General features: G+C 39.7%; 1 protein-coding gene across 1 annotated transcript in view; it reads right to left on the bottom strand.

The window, feature by feature from the left end:
- Positions 1–13,631, bottom strand: part of BPNT2 (3'(2'), 5'-bisphosphate nucleotidase 2) — a 55,204-nt gene extending 41,573 nt beyond the window's left edge. The window contains exon 1 of the mRNA XM_074208002.1: positions 13,136–13,631. Coding sequence (XP_074064103.1) covers positions 13,136–13,522 — 387 coding nt within the window. The 5' untranslated portion in view covers positions 13,523–13,631. The remainder of the gene's footprint in view (positions 1–13,135) is intronic.
- Positions 13,632–18,941: the final 5,310 nt, after the last annotated feature.

The following is an 18,941-nucleotide window of genomic DNA, read 5'->3' as shown; positions in this document are numbered from 1 at the left end:
AAAATTACTTTGTATCTGTTCTGCATGTATTTTGCATTACTTGACATTTTTATTGTCCCTTCTCATTTTCTATAAACTCTCTGAAGTCAGACTATTTCATTTGTATCACCATATCCCTACCAGTTAGCATAGTAGCAAGCATAAAGTACTCAATAAATGATCACTGAATGGAACTGAAACTCATGACAAGGTGCATAAAAGTCTTTTTTAGTCCATAAACTTTGGTTTGGCTAAAAGGACAGCCAGCCAGTCTGGTTTCTAAACTATTTCTATCAGCCTTATCTTGGGTAGGGATACCCCAAATATATTAAGGGAAACAGAATTCTCAGCAAGGAGGTTCTAAACAGTCAAGGTACCAGCAGCAAAATGATGCTCATCCCGACTAATGATTCCTACCATGAAAAGATCAGAGTGTGTATCAACACCACAGACTACAGAATACCTCAGCTTTTGAATGTAGAGTCCAAATGGGATTAAAGGACCAGAAAGGACAAAAACACTTTATGAATGGTCAGAAACAAAACCTCCAACAGGGCAGCACAGCTGGGGATGGAAAAAAAAATCTTCAGCCTGGTCAACCTATATGATCTCAGGAATGAGATTTAAACTCTTATCAAACAAAGGCCTCCCAGAGGCCCATGACCCATAGAGGAAACCATGACCAGCATCAGCATATGCAATCAGTTATAATTACAAATCAAAGAACAAGTTCATGCCACATGGCAAGAATTCTTCAGTCCCACATAAGCATAGAGAAAAGTGATTAAACTCATGGTCATTATTTTCAAATTATACTGAATCACTCACTAAAAAGGTGCCTAGTTTGCAATAACCTTAATTACTATAAATTTAAATTTTTTGGCATACATTACTCTCTATCTACAGTACGATTCTCTACTAATATTGAATTGGTTGGGTTAGCAATGCTGACCCCCACAGGGATAGCTTAGAGTGATTCTTCTGCTTTTGGACTTTATTCATTTGTTTTTTTCTCTTGACAACTCTCCTAGGACATAAATTGTGTCAGCAGATTTCGTCAGAGAAGAGGACAAAATCCCATTTGGGTAATGTTAACTGCTCACGTGTCATACATCCTTGTTTTTACATTATCATCATCTTCTCCCAACAGAAGATTCAGCTGATGTTCGCCAAAAGCACGGTCCTGTATTCATCATGTTGAAAATGACACAGTATGCAGCATGTTGAAAATGGTACTGTCTCCCACCAGTTACTTTCTCAGCCATCGAACACCATCCTTGAAACCATAAAGATGGTTACCCAAGTGTCACTGAAAACAATGCAAACTCTATCAGGACACTTGGGAAACTACATATTCTTAAGAGTAATGACCAGAGAGCAAAGAAAACCAGATTTTTAAAGGAGCAAAAGTGGTTATGATGAAATTAAAAAGAATGTGGAAAAACTTGATGAATTTTAGAATGTATATTGAGGACATTCCATAATTGGACAGCTGGAGTAAGTTTGGATACAAGGTCAGCAGCAAAAAGAGAAGCCTTTTTAAAAAAATCTTTTGGAACAAAATCTGCCTCTTGGGAGATGAGCTGAAAGGCAAGAAATACAAACCCCAAGTTCAAACCCAACTTCTGCCTTAGGAGAATTGCCTTGTATGATTTTGGCTGCCTCTTTTGAAAAAGGGTAATAATAACCTCAACCTGCTTCCCAGGCTTTGTTCCATAAGCTTTTTCTTCCTGTTCCAGGCTCCAGGATGCATTTTAGTACAGCCAAAAATACTACGCACTTCTTTAGCCATCCATCCCTTAATCAGGTCCTTCTGGAGAATATTGACCTTACCCATTACTGCGTATCCCCTTGCTCCCCAATTCATCAATTAGGATGAGAAACAGAATAAGAGAAAGGTAAGGTGATGGAGAACCAGACATCTTCATAGCATCTAACCAAGTTAACCTGTCTGCTAGTTTGTGTTTAACCTTGCCATATGTTGGGAAAATTTTTTAAAAATCAATATTCTTTTATCAAAAAAAAAGGATAAACTTTCTTTCTCTCAAGATATTGTTGTAGTTCATCTATCATTCTCAAAAAGGACCATCTCAAGATAGATAATACTAGATATTTTCCCCCTATACTTCCCTACCTTCAGATTCATATTGCTAAGTTTCAATATTTATTTATTGATATTCTTAAATCTCTCCATCTGACCATAACCTATTATTCTAGGTGGCAAAAGAAAAGAGATCAGATCAGGAAAACCTGAATTCAAATCTAGTCTCAGATCTTATTAGCTGTATGACCTTGGGCAAGTCATTTAACCACTGTTTGCCTCAGTTTCTTCATCAGTAAAGTGGGGATGATGATAATAATATCTACCTCACAAGGTTGTTTTGAGGATCAAATGAGATAATAATGATAAAGTACTTAGTACATTGCCTGGATTATAATAAGCAATATATAAATATTATAATAATTATTATTAACCATTATTATTTTTATACCTTTCCCTTTGCTTCAATACTTGTAAAAGTTCTTATTTAACCTCACCAAGACTTCCTATCTTGCCACTCTTACTCTTCCAATCAATCAAGTCCTTTCCAGTCTTGACCCTATTAATTACCCAGTTCAATATTACAGCGTCTCAAGATCATGGCTCCTTTTCATTAGTATTGAGGCTCATGCCTTTCCAAACCCCAGCCTTGGATTACTCCCATAATCTACCTTCTCCACTCTTAGTTATGTACTGATGAACAAAGATAGATAAAATTACTCAATCTGGTTATTGGATCCCTACAAATTGATAGTACCTAAAGAGTCACTCATATGGCATCATGGCAATTCTTTTATTCCTTGGGAACTAATTCCCTGTTGAATTTCCCAAAGAGACCAAGTCCAAGTCTTTTCTTCTCTCTTTAAATCTCACATACACCATCTTCCCTATCCTCTTACATTTACTGAGAAACTAAGACTATATCCACCCTAAGCTCACCCCCCACCCCGTTCTAAATCTCTATTCTCCTATTCTCTCTTTTACTCCTGTGGAGGGGGGGGGGGTCAAATCTTACTAAAACCAGTCCCTTTTCCTTAACTTTGTCCTCATCCCTTTCCATGTCCTACAGCACACTGACCCCATAAATATCATAATCTGGTCCAATGATCCTAGCTATTTGCTCCTTCCTTGTTGTCCACCACCATGCCCAGATCTTCCCTATCCTTAAAAACAAAACAAAAAGTCAACTGACCTTTCGGGCATCATCCTATGTCTATCTTCCCCCTCTCCTAATCAAACTGGTAGAAAAAAGTTTTATTTCCTTTCCTCTTACTGATGTCTCAGTCTCTTACAATCTAATTTCTTGCCTCATCACACAAAATGAAAACCTCTATATAGCGACCACAAAAGGCCAATTCACAGGCCTTTTCTCAACCCTCAGTCTTCCTGATCTCACTATACCATTTTATACTATTGACCATCCTGTCTTGCATTCTCATTAATCAGGAATTCACAACCCTATTCTCTAGTGTATGAGCCGAGACTTAAACTCAGACCTTCCTGACTCCAAGTCAGCACCCTATTCATTAATACCATGTTACTTCAATGCTGTACATTATTCACTATATCACTCAAAACAAAAGTAGTAAAACTAGAATGTGAGGAATTCAAAAAGGAAATGCTTACTCACTGTAAAAGAAACATTTGTTTATTGTTGTTATTCAGTCATGTCCAAATCTTTGTGATCACATTGGGGGTTTCTTGGCAATGAAGTGGTTTGTCATTTCCTTCTCCAGTTCATTTTACAGATGAGTAAAGTGAGGCAAACAGGGTTAAGTGACTTGCCCTGAGTTAGTGAGTAAGTGTCTGAGGTCAAATTTGAACTCAGGAAGATGAATTTTATTGACTCCAGGGCTGGCATGATCAACTGTGCCACCTATCTATCACAACATAAAAGATAGGAGGAAAATTCTGAAGGACAAAGCACCTGAATTGGGGCATTTAAAAGGTAAGGATTTTAATAGGCATAAATATGGGTAGATCATTACACTATATTTAAGAGACAGGCAAAGACAGAGATGGAAAACAGCAGCTTAGAATGAAGAACCAAGCAATCTAATAAAGAGTACATTAAGCATCCACATATTCAACAAAGCTAGAAGATGATTTGAAATTACATTGTAAAATACCAAGTGACATGAGTTCAAATCCAGCCTCAGACACTTAATTGCCTAGCTGTGTGGCCTTGGGCAAGCCACCTAACCCCATTTGCCTTGCAAAAAACCTAAAAAAAAAAAAAAGTGACATGACCAGACCTTTACTTTAGGGCTACAATTCTGGTAGCAATGAGAAGGATGAATTTGGAAGAGGAACAAGTAGAAACAGGGAGACAAATTAGTTGATTATTAGATAATCCAGTCAAGAGAAAATGAGGGCCTGAACCAGAGTGGTAGCAGTGCAAGGGGAAAGAAAAGAGAGATAATGTAAGAAATGCTTGAGAGCAGAATCAAAAAGATTTGGACACTGATTGCAAATGGGAAAATGAAGAGTTAAGGATGACCCCAAGATGACATGCAAGGAGAATAATGGTGCCACAGGAAAAACAAGGAAGTTAAAAAAGGGAGGCAGATGTTTGTGGGAAGATGATTTCAATTTAGCCCTGTTGTTTGGGAGTGGCTTCAGGCAGGCAATTGAAAATGTAGGATGAGAACTCAGAATACAAGTCAGAGTGGGAAATTTTGATGTAAGAAATAATCTACACCAAGGTAATTAGGAAAATATGAGACTGACAAAAGAAAAGAATTCAGTAAAAAAAAAAAAAGGTAGAGCCTTGGGTGACATCCATATTTATGGGATGAGGAAATAAATTAAAAATCTCCTTAGTTTCTCTAGATTTATTAAGGAGTAATATTTCTTTGTTCTCAAAACCTATTCCATGGGGCGGCTAGGTGGTGCAGTGTATAGAGCACCAGTGCTGGAGTCAGGAGTACCTGAATTCAAATCCAGCCTCAGACACTTAATAATTACCTAGCTGTGTGGTATTGGGCAAGCCACTTAACCCCATTTGCCTTTCAAAAAGCCTTAAAAAAGAGAGAGAGAAAAGAGAAAACCCATTCCAAAATTCCTTTTGCAAAAGCTGAAAAGTCCTTTGCCACAGCTGATATGTTAAGGTCAAAAAGGCTTTCCTAGGATAATGGATGAAGGTTGGTATCCAATCTTCTAACAAAAATAATGTTTTTGTTGTCTTCCTAATTTCCCTATTACTGTGAAGGGTTTTAAAATGCAAACAGGATTTTGTATTTAATCTGAGAAGACATAGGAGCACTAGCAATGTATTGAGAATTAGGAAGGAAGGGAACGAACATGATCAGATCAATTTCACAGCTCCATGGAGGCTGAATTCAGGTAGGGACAGATTTAAGGTAAGACCAAGCAGAAGGTGTGAGGTGATGAGTGGCCTGTATCATGGGATGGTAGCACTGGTACAGGAAAGAAGAGAACACATTCAAGGTATGTTTATATCTAGAAGGATTACAGTACCCTCAGTAGTAATAAGTAAGTTAGGATGGTTGAGAGGAGGGTGCAGTTAATGATTTTGTTTTGGAAACAATGAGTTTAAGATGTCTATTGAATATCTAGTCCAAGATATTAAAATAAGCAGTTGGAGATGTGGCACTGGAGGTCAGCAGGGAGATTAGGGCTATTTAGGTAGATTTAAGAATCATTACTATAGAGATGATGATTAAATCTATGGACACCTGAGATCACAAGGGAAATAATATAGAGGGAGAAGAGGGACCAGAACAAAAAACAAGGGGAAATCCACCACTAGAGGGTGCATTAAAGGAGACTGGTAAGCTGTCAGATGGGGAAAAAAAAAATCAAAAGAAAGTACTGTACTGCAAACCTAGAAAGAAGAGACAAGATCTACAGTGTCAAAGGCTACAGAGAAGTCATGAAGGATGATGACTGAAAAAAGGTCATTAGATTTATCAATTAAGAGATCATTGGGAATTTCTTTGGAAGGTGCTGTATCAGTCAAAATGATGAGGTTGAAATCCAGACTGAGGAGAGATGAAGTAGGAAATAATGGGGAGAGACATCTGAATGGGATAATAAATCAATTAGAGTATAAAAGGATGGCCATAGTAGAATGAGGCCTAGTTAAAATTTATAATATAAATCTGTAGTGAATCCAGTCAACATGGTTTCATGATTTTCTCTTGAGCTTGCTCCATATCTTTGGTGACTCAGAAGGATTCCTGGACCTAGGCACCAGGAAGACGATATCAAACATCAGGGTGAGGAGCTGATGTCCAAATAGGATAGAACTACCATTACAGAGACCTACACCACTCAGTATTTGTCTTCGTTGAGGTTTATTCCATCCATATTCATCATCTAATCAAGATAATGATGGTTATTATATCTGCTAATATGTAGGAACTTTCTTTCCCCACAAAGTTCAGGGCATACACCACTGCCAACAAAACTGCATTTGTTGGGGAGGAAGAGGGGAAGGGTTCACCTGTGTTCTGTCTCAACTGGTTGTACCCAGGATCCCCACAAAGGCTTAGCACCCTGAGTCAAAACTTCTCTAGGCTTCAATTTTCTCATCTACAAAATGAGAGGGTAGATTAGATGACCTTTAGAATTGCTTTACCCTGAAATGCTATGGTCCCATGAAACTGTCTAACTAGTAGAGAGTATATTGTGTGAAAACATTATTTCTTCTCATATGAAATATTAACTTTTATTAATATAGCTTAACATTGCATTCAAATTACTATTATTTTTACTAGCTCCATCACACTGTTGGTAAATAGCAAGCTTGGAGTACCCCATAGCTTTTTTCCCATTTCAACAAGAAGTTCCATTCATCTGGTGCTCATTCAATTTTTTTTTCCAACCTAAGAGCAAAATTTGATATTCATTCCATTTCTGTCCACTAAGACCATTCTGAATCAAGTCATTTATTGAGCTGTGATCCCTCTGAGCACTGTCTTATCTATAAATTTTAGAACATGCCTAGAATGTTTCTAAGGTCATTGATTTAAAAAAATACAAACAAATAATTGAATGGGGCAGGTCTATGAACAGAATCCTGCAATTTTCCAACAGACACTTTGCTCCAGGCTGTCAAGTCATTAGCCTTGGCTCTTACAGAGGTATCTAACAATATTATCATTCAGTTCACAATTTACCATCCTACCTAGAAAGAATCAGGGAAAACTGACAAAGAAAGGATTTGAAATGCTAATTCTTTCCCTTATAAAAACAAAACATTTCTAGATTCAGAGACAAGAAGAGAAAAGAGTAAAGCAGGAGAGCAGAAATCTACTCTGAAACCCCTGAAATCCATAACAGGGACAGAACAGTAGTAAAGTAAACTCTAGTTCTAGACTTGGGAGTCAGGACACCTGATTTCTTTTTTTTTTTTTTTGGCCTTTTTTTTGCAAGGCAAATGGGGTTAAGTGGCTTGCCCAAGGCCACACAGCTAGGTAATTATTAAGTGTCTGAGACCAGATTTGAACCCAGGTACTCCTGACTCCAGGGCCAGTGCTTTATCCACTACGCCACCTAGCTGCCCCTAGGACACCTGATTTCTAATGATAACTCAAGACACTCACTAATGTGTTCATGAGAAAGTCATTTAGCCCTCTTAGTGCCATAGTTTCCTCACTTCTAAAACACATATACTATCTCCCTTGCAAGGTTATTAAAGAACCATGTCAAGCTTAAAGAGTTATGAAAAGCAGAAAGACACTAGTTAAAAATAGGTGGCATGAACCTCAAAATAAGTTATTATGGCCCATCCAAGGTACTGATATCATACCCAGAGAAAGCTGAGGGAAAAGGCTCTGTTCAAGTTTTAAGTATGGTTCCAAAGTTTCAAACTTTACTTGAAGACTCCAACTACATGACTACTATTAGCAGAGGACCATGGAGCTCTGTAGTTTCCCTGATGATGATCTAGAGCAAAGATTCTTAACTGTTTTTATGTCATGGTCCCCCCTTTGGCAATCAGATAAAACCTATAAATTCCATCTCAGAAGTTTTTAAATCCACAAAATATATAGGATAACAAAGAAAAAATCAAATTATTGTAATGCAGTTATCAACAAATAAAAAAAAATCTTTGGCCTATTGTGATGGAAAATATCATACACACCAAGAGAAAGAACTATGGGGTCTAAACGCAAATCAAAATAATCTATTTTACTTTTGTTTTTAATTTTTTTCTTTTTATTCTGATTCTTCTTTCTCAACATGGCTAATATGGAAATATTTTTACATGATTATACATGTATAATCTATATCACACTTTTTTGCTATCTTGAAAAGGGAGAAAAATTTAGAGCTCAAAATTTCACAAAAATGACGTTGAAAACTATCTTTACATATATTTGAAATAAAAAAATTAAAATACTATTAAGATAAAAAAAGTATTTTTGATCTAGAGCAGAGCTATCAGAGGCATGGCCAGCAGGATGCATGAGGGCCTATAACACTTAAGTGCAACACAAACCTGACTAAAATATAACCAGGAAGCATTTAGTAAAATAAATAAAAAATATAATTAAACAAAGATGATATTAATGTAGGGTTTTCTAAGTACATATGAGACCCACAGAAATCTTTAGCAGTTTTGTAGCCTCTGTTTGTTTTGGAGTTTGACACCACTAGTCAAGAGGCAGGAAAAAAGGTAGAAAGTCAGAAAAGAAGAAAAGGAGAAAAAGGAGCTAAGACCCAAGGCCCTCATTGGTTGATTCTATCTCCATCACTGACCTACTTTGTCATATTTTGGACAGGTTAGTCCTAATGCTAGGGAACATGCTGCCTCCTCATAGCCACCTGTTAGAAATTCCAAATTCCTTCAAGATGCAATTACAGTGCCATCTCTCTATAAGAAGTCTATCTGATTTTCTCCTACCCCGGTCACCAAGTATTATAAGTTGCTAAGTCCTTTGTATAGATTTTGTATTTATTCATCTTTGTACACTTTGTAACACTAAGTGTGTGTGTGTGTGTGTGTGTGTGTGTGTGTGTGCGCGCGCGTGCGCACGTGTGCAGGCGTGCGCTCCCTAGTGCCTGGAGCATTTATGTTTAATACATGTTTGTAAATAAATCATTTTCTGATAAGAAATGACAACAACAATAATAATAATAGGTATTTGCATGATCCTTTAAGGTTTGCAAAGTTCATTTTTAAATAAGGAATCTTATTATTTAAACCTCAATTTTACCAGTGATGCTGAGAAGATCACATCAGTAAATGTCTGTGGTATCATTTGAAACTAAGTCTCCTGACCATAGCCTAGCTCTGGTTGTACCCTGTCTCCAGGTACTGGGAGCTAAAACAGGACTGATAAGTTGTGAAGGAAATTTTCTGGAGTGGGAGGAATGAAGTTCAGATGGCTTAAACTAAGTCTCAATCTCTAATGAGGTATTGGGGGTGAGGGGTCCTTTGGGGTGGGAGTAGGGAATGTTGCAGTGACAAATTCCTACATCAGGAAGGAAAAGGATCAAAGGAAAGAATGTGAAACCTCCCAGTCCTGATTTCCTTCAGGGGAGATGGGGATGGGGGTGGGGGGCATTCCACAAAGTTCTAAGTAGAGTGCCACAAACCCTAAGGCTGAGATTTTGTTGGGGAGGTGGGAGGGGAAAGAGAAGGAGAATTTCTATTTCTTCTTTGAGGGCTGAAACATTTGGCCTCTATTCTAAAAAATGCAGAAAAGAAGGGAGATATCTCAACAAGACACAAACACTATTATAACTGTGTAAAAGAACATTACCTTCTCTAGTGTTCCAACCCCCATCCAATGTAAACATTTTAGTTGCACACATTCACATATTCATAAGAGAACAAAAAAGTTATTTTGTGCTCAAACTGGGAGAGTCCAATTTCTACAATTTTAAAAGCTCAGTGTTTGTGCTTGAATAAATGCAGATCATTATCCTTGGCAACTAGTCCCTCCTTAGCATTCCCTAGTAAGGGAGAAACAAATGTAGCAGCCTGTGGAAATCACCCAAAGAACAAAATGGTGATGGAAGTAAAGTAATATTTTTTAAAAAATCTTATTCTTTTTTAAAATATTTTTGTAACAGTCCCATTACCTTAAAAATCACTTCTGTTATTCTTGAAATTCAGTCATTTTTAAGTTTCTAAAATTTTTATATTTTTCTCAATTTTAGAATTGTACTTATTTTCATTAGTATCCTTTGAAAAAAAGGAGGGGAAGGAAGATTAAGGACCTAACATATTCCAGGCACTATGCCAAGCACTTTACAAATATTATCTCCTTTGATCCTCACACCAATGCTGAGAGATGGCTACTACATATTTTTCCATTTTTAGAATTGAGGAAACTGAGGCAGCTAGCGATTATGTGATTTGTTTAGCTGCTATTATTATTATTATTACTATTATTAATTATTATTATTCAAGGTCAAAGACCTTCAAGTCTATTTGACTCCAGGTCTGGAGTCTAACTACCATGCTGCTCGGCTCTACTTTAAGATATGAAAATATGGACATGCTGAAGGAGACTGGCCCATTACTTTGGCCTTTGTAAATTTTACAAAAATTCCAAATGCATTACAAACAAAAACTGCAGAACAGCAGTTTTAAAGGAGTGTTTTGATGTTGGTACATAAAAAAGAAAAGGGAAAAACACATTACCAACACTTTGGTCTTATAAAAAAACACTTTATCTAAACACAAAATTAGTGATCTTGCTAACCACAAACTTGACTAAAATAGAGATTTTTCTTTTTGTTAATTTAACGAAGTTCCTTTAAGGAAGACATTTATAATGCTGGCAATACTTGGTTCAAGTCACAGATGACTAAAATAGCTGCCAGTCACATAGTTTAAAGTCTGGAGAATGCTTTTTGGGCTTTTATACAATATCAAAAATCAGTAGTGTTTATATAGTGGTTACTTTATGCTAGACACAGTGCTAAGCACTTCAGAATTATTTTCTCATTTAACCTTCAGAACAACATTGGAAAGAATATGCTTTTTAAACTGACATTTACAGTTGAGAAAACTAAGGAAAACAGAGGTTAAATGACTTGCTCAGGGTCACACAGTAGAAAGTACCTGAGGTCAAGATTGAGCTTGGGTCTTCCTCTCTCCAGACCCAATATTCTATCCCCTGTACCACCTAGATGCTTCATCACTTGTGTTGTCATCATCCTGTGAGGTAAAGTGCCACAGCGGAAAGTCAAGGGAAGAAAAAATTCATTGTTTAAAAAAAAAAACTAAGGAGAAGGCTTCAAGAATTCCTTAGTATAAATCCTTGTTTTGTGCCTAATAATTTTGTGACTTTGGATGAATCACATAATCTCTCTAATCATGTATCTATCTGCAAAATTATGCTAACATAAACCTTTTCCATCTCATAGAATTTATTATAGTGCCATTAATTATCCTCTGAGCTATCTGCCTTCTATAGCTCTTAGACATTGGTGATAAACATGGTAATAATAGCTAGTGATATATACTTTTTTTGCAGGGGAAGGAGGAACATGAGCTCCAAAGTAGTTCACAATGGTCCCCACAAAGTGGGTAGGACAAGTATGATTCCTATTTAAAATCATTTTCATTTTACAGATAAGAAAACTGAAGTCTGAGAGTTTAAATTATTTGCTCATGGTGAGCATCTAAGAATAAACCACTGAACCGAGATTTTTGGATTCTAAGCCACAGGGACTAGGAGTGGAAGTCACTTTTGAGATCATTCTAATTGACCACTTTACAAATGACAAAAATGAGTCCCAGTTAAGTGATTTTTGCCTCCAAATCACCAAGCCTTGAATTTTAATCCAAACCTTCTTTCTCCAAATCCAGGGCTCTTGGACGAGACATTTAACAATCTGAGGTTTCATTTACAGTCCATTTTCCATCCAGTTATTAAATTCTAATGTAAATAATTTTCATTGGTTCTAAACCTAGTTTAGTTCTGCATACTTGGCAGAACATAATGTAAATTTTGTCTCAGGCAATTAGAGCTGGGTGAGTAAAAGTCATATAACCTCTCAGAGGCCTAAGCTCATCTGTAAAATGGGCAAAACATCTGCACAACTTTAGCCTCATTAGGCTGTGGTGTGCAAAACAGTAATTCTCAAAATATTATGTAAATGTGAACGGTTGCTAATAAAGTTCAGGTCATCACCCTCTAAAAGAAAGTGCTACAGTAAAGTTCAGGTCATCAACCTCCAAAAGAAAAGTGCTACAATTACCTCGAGTCCGGGCTAAGGAAAAGTAAAAACAAAGTTTGTGTAAAGTGGCAACATTTACTAAACACGATTGGTCCTACAGCACTAAGAGGTTAAATTTAACGACTGAAAACAGCATTAGAGGAGGGAAGAAGAATGTTTTGGATTCCTCCTCCCAATGTTCTGAGGCTGGTGGTCCTCATATATAAAATGAGGATCATAAAACTTGCACCATCCTCAAATGATACCATGCAAGTAAATGACTTTGTCATTCTAAAGCATTCCATAAATGGAGTTCATGACAATCTACCTATCTGGGTCTCCACCCCTTCTCCCAATTAATCTGGGGACGGGGGAGGGGTGATATCTGCATTCTGGATCAATAGTACAGCTCCTCTCAAAGTCTCCTAAGAATCAAGTGGAGAGTCAATAAGGGAACACTATCAAGTGCCGCAAGGGTGAGGGGAGGAGGAGATGAAGAACCATGAGATCAGAACCGGGCTCACGCATGAGCCCGAGGGCACTGACTCCACTCCACAAACTTTGTACTGCGTTCTACCACAAACAGGGTGAGGGGTCCAAGCACTGGCCGATAGGTCTCGGGGGAGGCTAAAACTATTCAGCAAAGGGTGCCAGGCTCAGGCTGCCAGGAAGCTCAGCGGCCTCTCCCAATGCCAGGGCTCCTCCGGCGGGGCTGCTGTGCGTCCCCCGGTATCCTGCCCGGCTCCGGGCACGACGCAAGCGAGCCGATGGATTCCGGACTCACCTTTGAAACCAATGCAAGGCAGGCCGGCGCGGCCCCGGCCCCGGCCCCGGCCCCGGCCCCGGCCCCGGCCCCGGCCCCGACCCCCGCCCGGCCCCGGCCCCGACCCCGACCCCGACCCCCGCCCGGCCCGGCCCCGGCCCCGGCCCCGGCCCCGGCCCCGGCCCCGGCCCCCGCCCCGGGCTCACCTGCACGTTGGGGAAGGCGGTTTTCAGCAGGTAGAACATTTTGCGGTTGGACAGCACGTCCCCGCTGCTCATCTTCTCCTCGGCCCCCTCCCGGGTCTTGCCCTTGGCCTTCTCGTTGCGCGCGTTGCTCTCGCGGACCCTCTTCACCTCCTCCCCGCCCCGCGCGGCGGCCAGCACCGACACGGCCAGGAGCTCGCGCAGGTCCACCGTGGCCCCGCCGGCCGCCGCGCCCGGCGCGCCGGGGCCGCCTCCCCGCTCGCCGCCCAGGACGAAGAGGGCGAAGCGGCCGGCCAGGAAGCCGGAGTAGAGGTGGTAGAGCACGCCCAGCCCCAGCAGGCAGAACACGGCCACGCCGAGCGGGGAGAGGCGGATGCCCATGGGGGCCATGGCTGGCGGGGAGCCGGCCCGCGAGGCTCGGGGCGCGCCCGGCTCAGCGCCGCTCCATCGCGCCCGCGGCGCTGCCCCCCGGGGCCGGAGCGGACCGGAGCTCGGCGGACGCGGCTGCGAGCCGGACGCAGAGTCACCCGCGGCCGACGCCTCTGCGGCCTCCGCGGCCTCCGGGGCCCATCCCAGGCGCGGGCACGCCGGGAGGGGGAGGGGCTGCAGCCGGCTCGGGGCCCGCCGCCCGCGCCCGCGGGCTCTGCCCGTCCACGCCGGCCCACGGCAGGGAGAGGTGAAAGGGGAGGGGGGTGTGTATCCGGGTTACGCGCGGGCGGGGCGCGGCGGGCGGGGCCGCGCTGGGGCTCGGAGGGGGCGTGGCCACTCCGGCCCGGGGGCCGCGAGGGGGCGCTGCAGCGGGGGAGGGGGGCTGGAGCCCGGCTGGGGGCGCCGGCGTTGACCCAAGGAGTCCCAGGGTTTTTGCAGCCGTCATGCTGTAGTTTTGCACAAATGCACCCCCTGCGCCCCCTCCGTAATTGATTCGTGACCCAAATTGCGATGTTCCTGTTAGAACACGTTTGAGAAAGGGGAAATTGGAATAAATAAATAAGGGTCGCCGAGCTCCTCTTGTGGAGCCCGGAGGTCGAGGGAGAAGTCTGCATTTGCACCCCACCCCACCCCCCGCCCTCATTAGTTTAAAAAGGTCTGGAGAGAAATTTTTCTGGCCTCGAATCTGATTGAAATCTGACTTACTTGTCATGAATCTCATGTATTAGCTTCTGGGATGGGTCAGACAGGCTAGGAAATACAACCAATTATTTCAAATCCTATATAAACCTTTCAAAGGCAACAAAAGAATACAGTAAATCTCCAGTTGCATTAGACTAATCCTATTAGCCATAGGAGGCAAGTTCTATTCATGATTACACACAGAATATCACTTTTTAAAAATCTGAACATTCCCATAACACAGACTGCAAAATTTATCTGACTTTATCTTTAATGAGTCAAGGGTACTGTTTATAGGTAAACTTTACCTTTTTCATCCTCGGATGGTTACTCAATTCTTTCACTTTCAGATTATAAACACTTGATTATAAACACTAGATTGTTAGTACTTTTCCATATGCCACAAAGCTCAAATGGCTCTGGTTTCATTGATTTGGGAGACATAGCCAATATTACAAATTAAAAGGGGATTTCTCCCTGCCCATCCTGAGAAACTCTTTGTTTTTGTCCCTTTAAGGTTCTGATATGTTAAAAGATTTGCCTAAAGTCAAATTATAGAGGTCAGTCAACAAAAAAGGTTTGACCCATGCCCAGGATAACTGAAAAGTCATCCCCATAGAAGACTCAGAGGTCCTGCTTTTGGAAGACTGGAAAACTGGATCATGCTTGCACAAATTCTGTACCAACCCATTTGGTTGGGACCAAACTTTTCCATTGGATGAAGAATCAGAAAAAAAATAGCATTTTTAAATGGCATGACTCAGCAACTCAAGAGATTTTTCTTGCATCTTGTCTGAGGGTAAACTCTACTAAAACCATGTGATAAAGGGTGGATGGCCTGAGGATCACCTTTCCTTCCTTGGGAAACTGAAAGTCTGGGTTGGGTTTTGAACTTGTACTTATGAAGAAAATGATATGCAGGAACTGAACTGTGAATTTAATCCCCTCCCCATACTCTAAAGTAGTATATGTGATGTGTGTGTGTGTGTGTGTGTGTGTGTGTGTGTGTGTGTGTGTGTGTGTGTGTGTCTGTGTATGTTTGTTGGGGGGAAGAGGATTGTATTCTAGACTGTTGAGGGGGAAATTTGTATGTTTGTTATTGCTATTATCTTTAAAGCAGACATCTTAGTCATCAAGGTTAAACTGTTGGCTAAATGGAAAAAGGTGCATGGCCTCAACTCTCTTTGCTTTTGTTGTTTTTGTTGTTTGTGTTAAGTTCTTGAAGAGGACCATAACTTTAGGATGGTGGTACCATGAATTGAAAGTGAATTGGATTTAAATGAGACAGGGCTGTGAAATCAGCCTCAATCTCTTCTTTGGAGCCATCTGGGACCAGTGGCAAAATATAGATCAGGATGACTGGGAATGGCCCCTGATGCAGTGGGAGACCTTGACTTTAAACTTTTTTTAAAACTAAGGTCTTTATCAAGTCTCAGTTTGACTGAGGCAAAACCTCAGTGATTAAGGCTAAGTAATAAATGAAGTCTTTTATCTAATAAGAAAAAAAAATCAATGTAGGAGGGGGAGACCCTCAAAGTTTCCAATCAAATCAATTACAATTTACACTGAATCTGACCAGCTGACTCAAAAATGACCAAGTGAGACTTGGACTGATTCCTATTATTGGCCAATCAATGAGTGTTACATAATTTGGGTTTAAGGCATAGTCCTTATGAAAGAATTCTAATCAGTAAATTTCTAGATATATTGAAAGGATACTGAACCTCTTCTAGATATATTGAGAGGTTACCAAACAATTGGAGGGGGCTTGAGCTGATAGTAGAGACTCCCCAAACCCCTGAGGGTACTGGAAAACTCTGAGTAGAATCAGTGTTAAAAACCATATTGGACATATAGTGCTTAATAAATATTTGCTGAAATTGTTTGGAGAATAGGGAACAAAGTGGAACTGGCACATTGAATGGTAAACAAGACTGGAAAGTGTAAGCCAAGCCTGAACTGACCCGCCCCTCTTTCTTCTTGAGCCATAGACATCTCCAAAATGTACACACTATTATGGAGATAATAATATGCATGCACTTGCTGATTTCCTTGATACTCAGTGTACCTCTTTTGGCTGGCTACAAAATAATATGACTGAGGGCGGCTTGGTGGAGTAGTGGATAAAGCACCGGCCCTGGAGTCAGGAGTACCTGGGTTCAAATCCGGTCTTGGACACTTAATAATTACCTAGCCGTGTGGCCTTAGGCAAGCCACTTAACCCCGTTTGCCTTGCAAAAAAAAAAATCTAAAAAAAAAAACAACAAAATAATATGACTGATGGTGAAATACAAACAGAAATCAGGTACAAGGGAGCAGTTCTCTAAGTGCTGACAACATCAGATCTCTGGAAATTGCCACTGTCCTTCATGTCAACTTGTGGGGAAGAAACTTTGCAACCAAGCGTGACTGATTTTTAAGGAGCTCTCAATGAAAAGGTCATTTAAGAAGGATGGTTACATGATTCAAGAGGCTATAAAACAATGAAGACAGTTTGAAATATGAAGCATTCTATGCTACTGAACCATCCCAAATTACAATATAGCATAAACTAGATTAAAAGGCTTGTTGAATAGTAATCATAAAAAGATATGTTAAGCCATTAGTGGAAAGTCTGTCTGGGCTTTATAAAAGTAAACAGAATACTGTACTCCATCAATAATGAAAAAGGAGATAGAGTCATATTAGCTTCAGCACAGAAAGGAGGGCTAATAAAGCAGCACAGCTAAAACGGTAATAATACATACTTATTGTATTCTAATGGGAAAAAAATTTAAAAATTAAGAGGAAATAAGTGTGAAGAAAATAAAAGATTTTAAAAACAACTTCAGAGAGTGGCTGAATTTATTAAAGGAGAATTGAAGAATAAAAGACTAAAATGTATTAAAATCCAATCTAACAAATACTAAATATAGATTTGCAAAAGGTACTGTACTGGAGAAATTTAATATTTTTAATTAAAATTGTTTTTACTGTGTTCTGGCACATAGTAAGCACTTAATAATGTGTGCTGTTTTCCTGTTTCCATAAATAATGCACACTTAGAAAACATCAGTGAACTGATACCATCTGGGACAATTTGGAATTTTCATATGATCTGTATCTAAATATAATTACTGAAGTATTTGTTTAACAATAAATTAATAGTTAAAATCTTGAAAATTATGGGTCATAAGTAAAGACATGAAAAACAATTAGTTTTATTAATTTGAACTAAATTGAACAGTAAAGAATAACTTTTCAACCAGATAACCAAGAAAGACAAAGACTTTATTTTATCCTTGTCTATGTCTCACAGTGCCTATATTAGACACTCAGATCTTCATGGGAAAGCCAGATAAGAACAGGGAAAGAGGAGAAGCTTTTATCCTTTCCCATTCTGAGCCTATGTCCTGAGTAGGTTATGGTATCTTTTCTTCCTATCACTGCCCAGTCACCTTCCTCCCCCATCCTTTCTAGATGAACAGTACTTCTCATCCTCAGTCATTCAGAGGAGAACCCAGAACTCAGGTTTGCAGAGTTTTATGATTGCTTACAATACCTGGATTAATTGAGAGTCACCAACTTCAATTCTTTCAATAAGAAGGAGGTCCCCTAGACCTTATCATCTGCCCTACTATTACTATGCCCTAAAGTCCTCTGGTCATACCATTTGCTTTGCAGCTATACCCTCCAAATAAATCTATGGTAAGTAACATCTGGTCTGCCAATCTATCCCTGGGCCTTGTCATGGAGTCTGCATCTGATATACAGGCATCCCAAAAATCTCAGTGCAACATCAACCTCTTCAGGTCAGGATAGTTGTCAAACACCCAGAAATAGCAGATGGTCTCCCACAATGCTCCACCAAGTTTGAGTAACCATACTAAATATTTCTCAGGGAGTTTTTAGCATCAGAAGAGGTATTGGTGACCTGGGTGGCATGGGATAATTCTGAACCTCTGATGAGCTTCCCCTTGTGTGATCATTGTAATTTTTCAAATATCTAATTTGATGTTGTAGTTATAATGATAGCATAGGACTCCAAAATGGAATCATTTAAGCCAAATGATCCTACTACCCATTAAAACTATAAACAATAACATGTAGTTTATACTTTTCCACTCTCTTGATCCATTCTTAACTTTTACTCCAAAAGACACATTAGGACTTACTTTCAGAGGATATGGGAGGAAAAGAAGTCATTCCTGTAGGAATTATTATTTGATCTATTCTTCTGTCTTCAAGGATGCTCTTCGTGTCTTTAGTATAGTGGGTGATAGATGAACTCCAGACTAGCAAAATCTCTGGCTACCTCACAAAACAAGTGGCAGCATTAACTTGACCCACTTCCTTATAACTGCTTGTGTAAACCATACACAATCTTATCTTTATTGCCCTTAGTGAGGATTAGAGCTGGAGCTTTATTTCATCCAGATATTATCAAATAGGCTTATTATATACACATTGTGTCTGTACTACAATTGGTCATTTGGCAATAAGTTTCGAGTTCACCTGTTTACATACCTCATGTCCAAAGGTGCCCTCTTGAGTATTTACAAATACTTAAAAATAACTTAAATTATCATTTAAGTATTAGTGCAAATAATACTATTTATTTATATTTATATATTAATATTATTATTTTATAATTCAATATGTTCATCGTATGTTGCAAGGGATATATTAAATGCATCTCCCTGGCTAATGATCTTAGGTA

This window comes from Macrotis lagotis, chromosome X (genome assembly GCF_037893015.1).
Source record: "Macrotis lagotis isolate mMagLag1 chromosome X, bilby.v1.9.chrom.fasta, whole genome shotgun sequence".
NCBI classification, from domain to species: Eukaryota; Metazoa; Chordata; class Mammalia; order Peramelemorphia; family Peramelidae; genus Macrotis; species Macrotis lagotis.
This window is presented reverse-complemented; position numbering and strand designations above follow the sequence as displayed.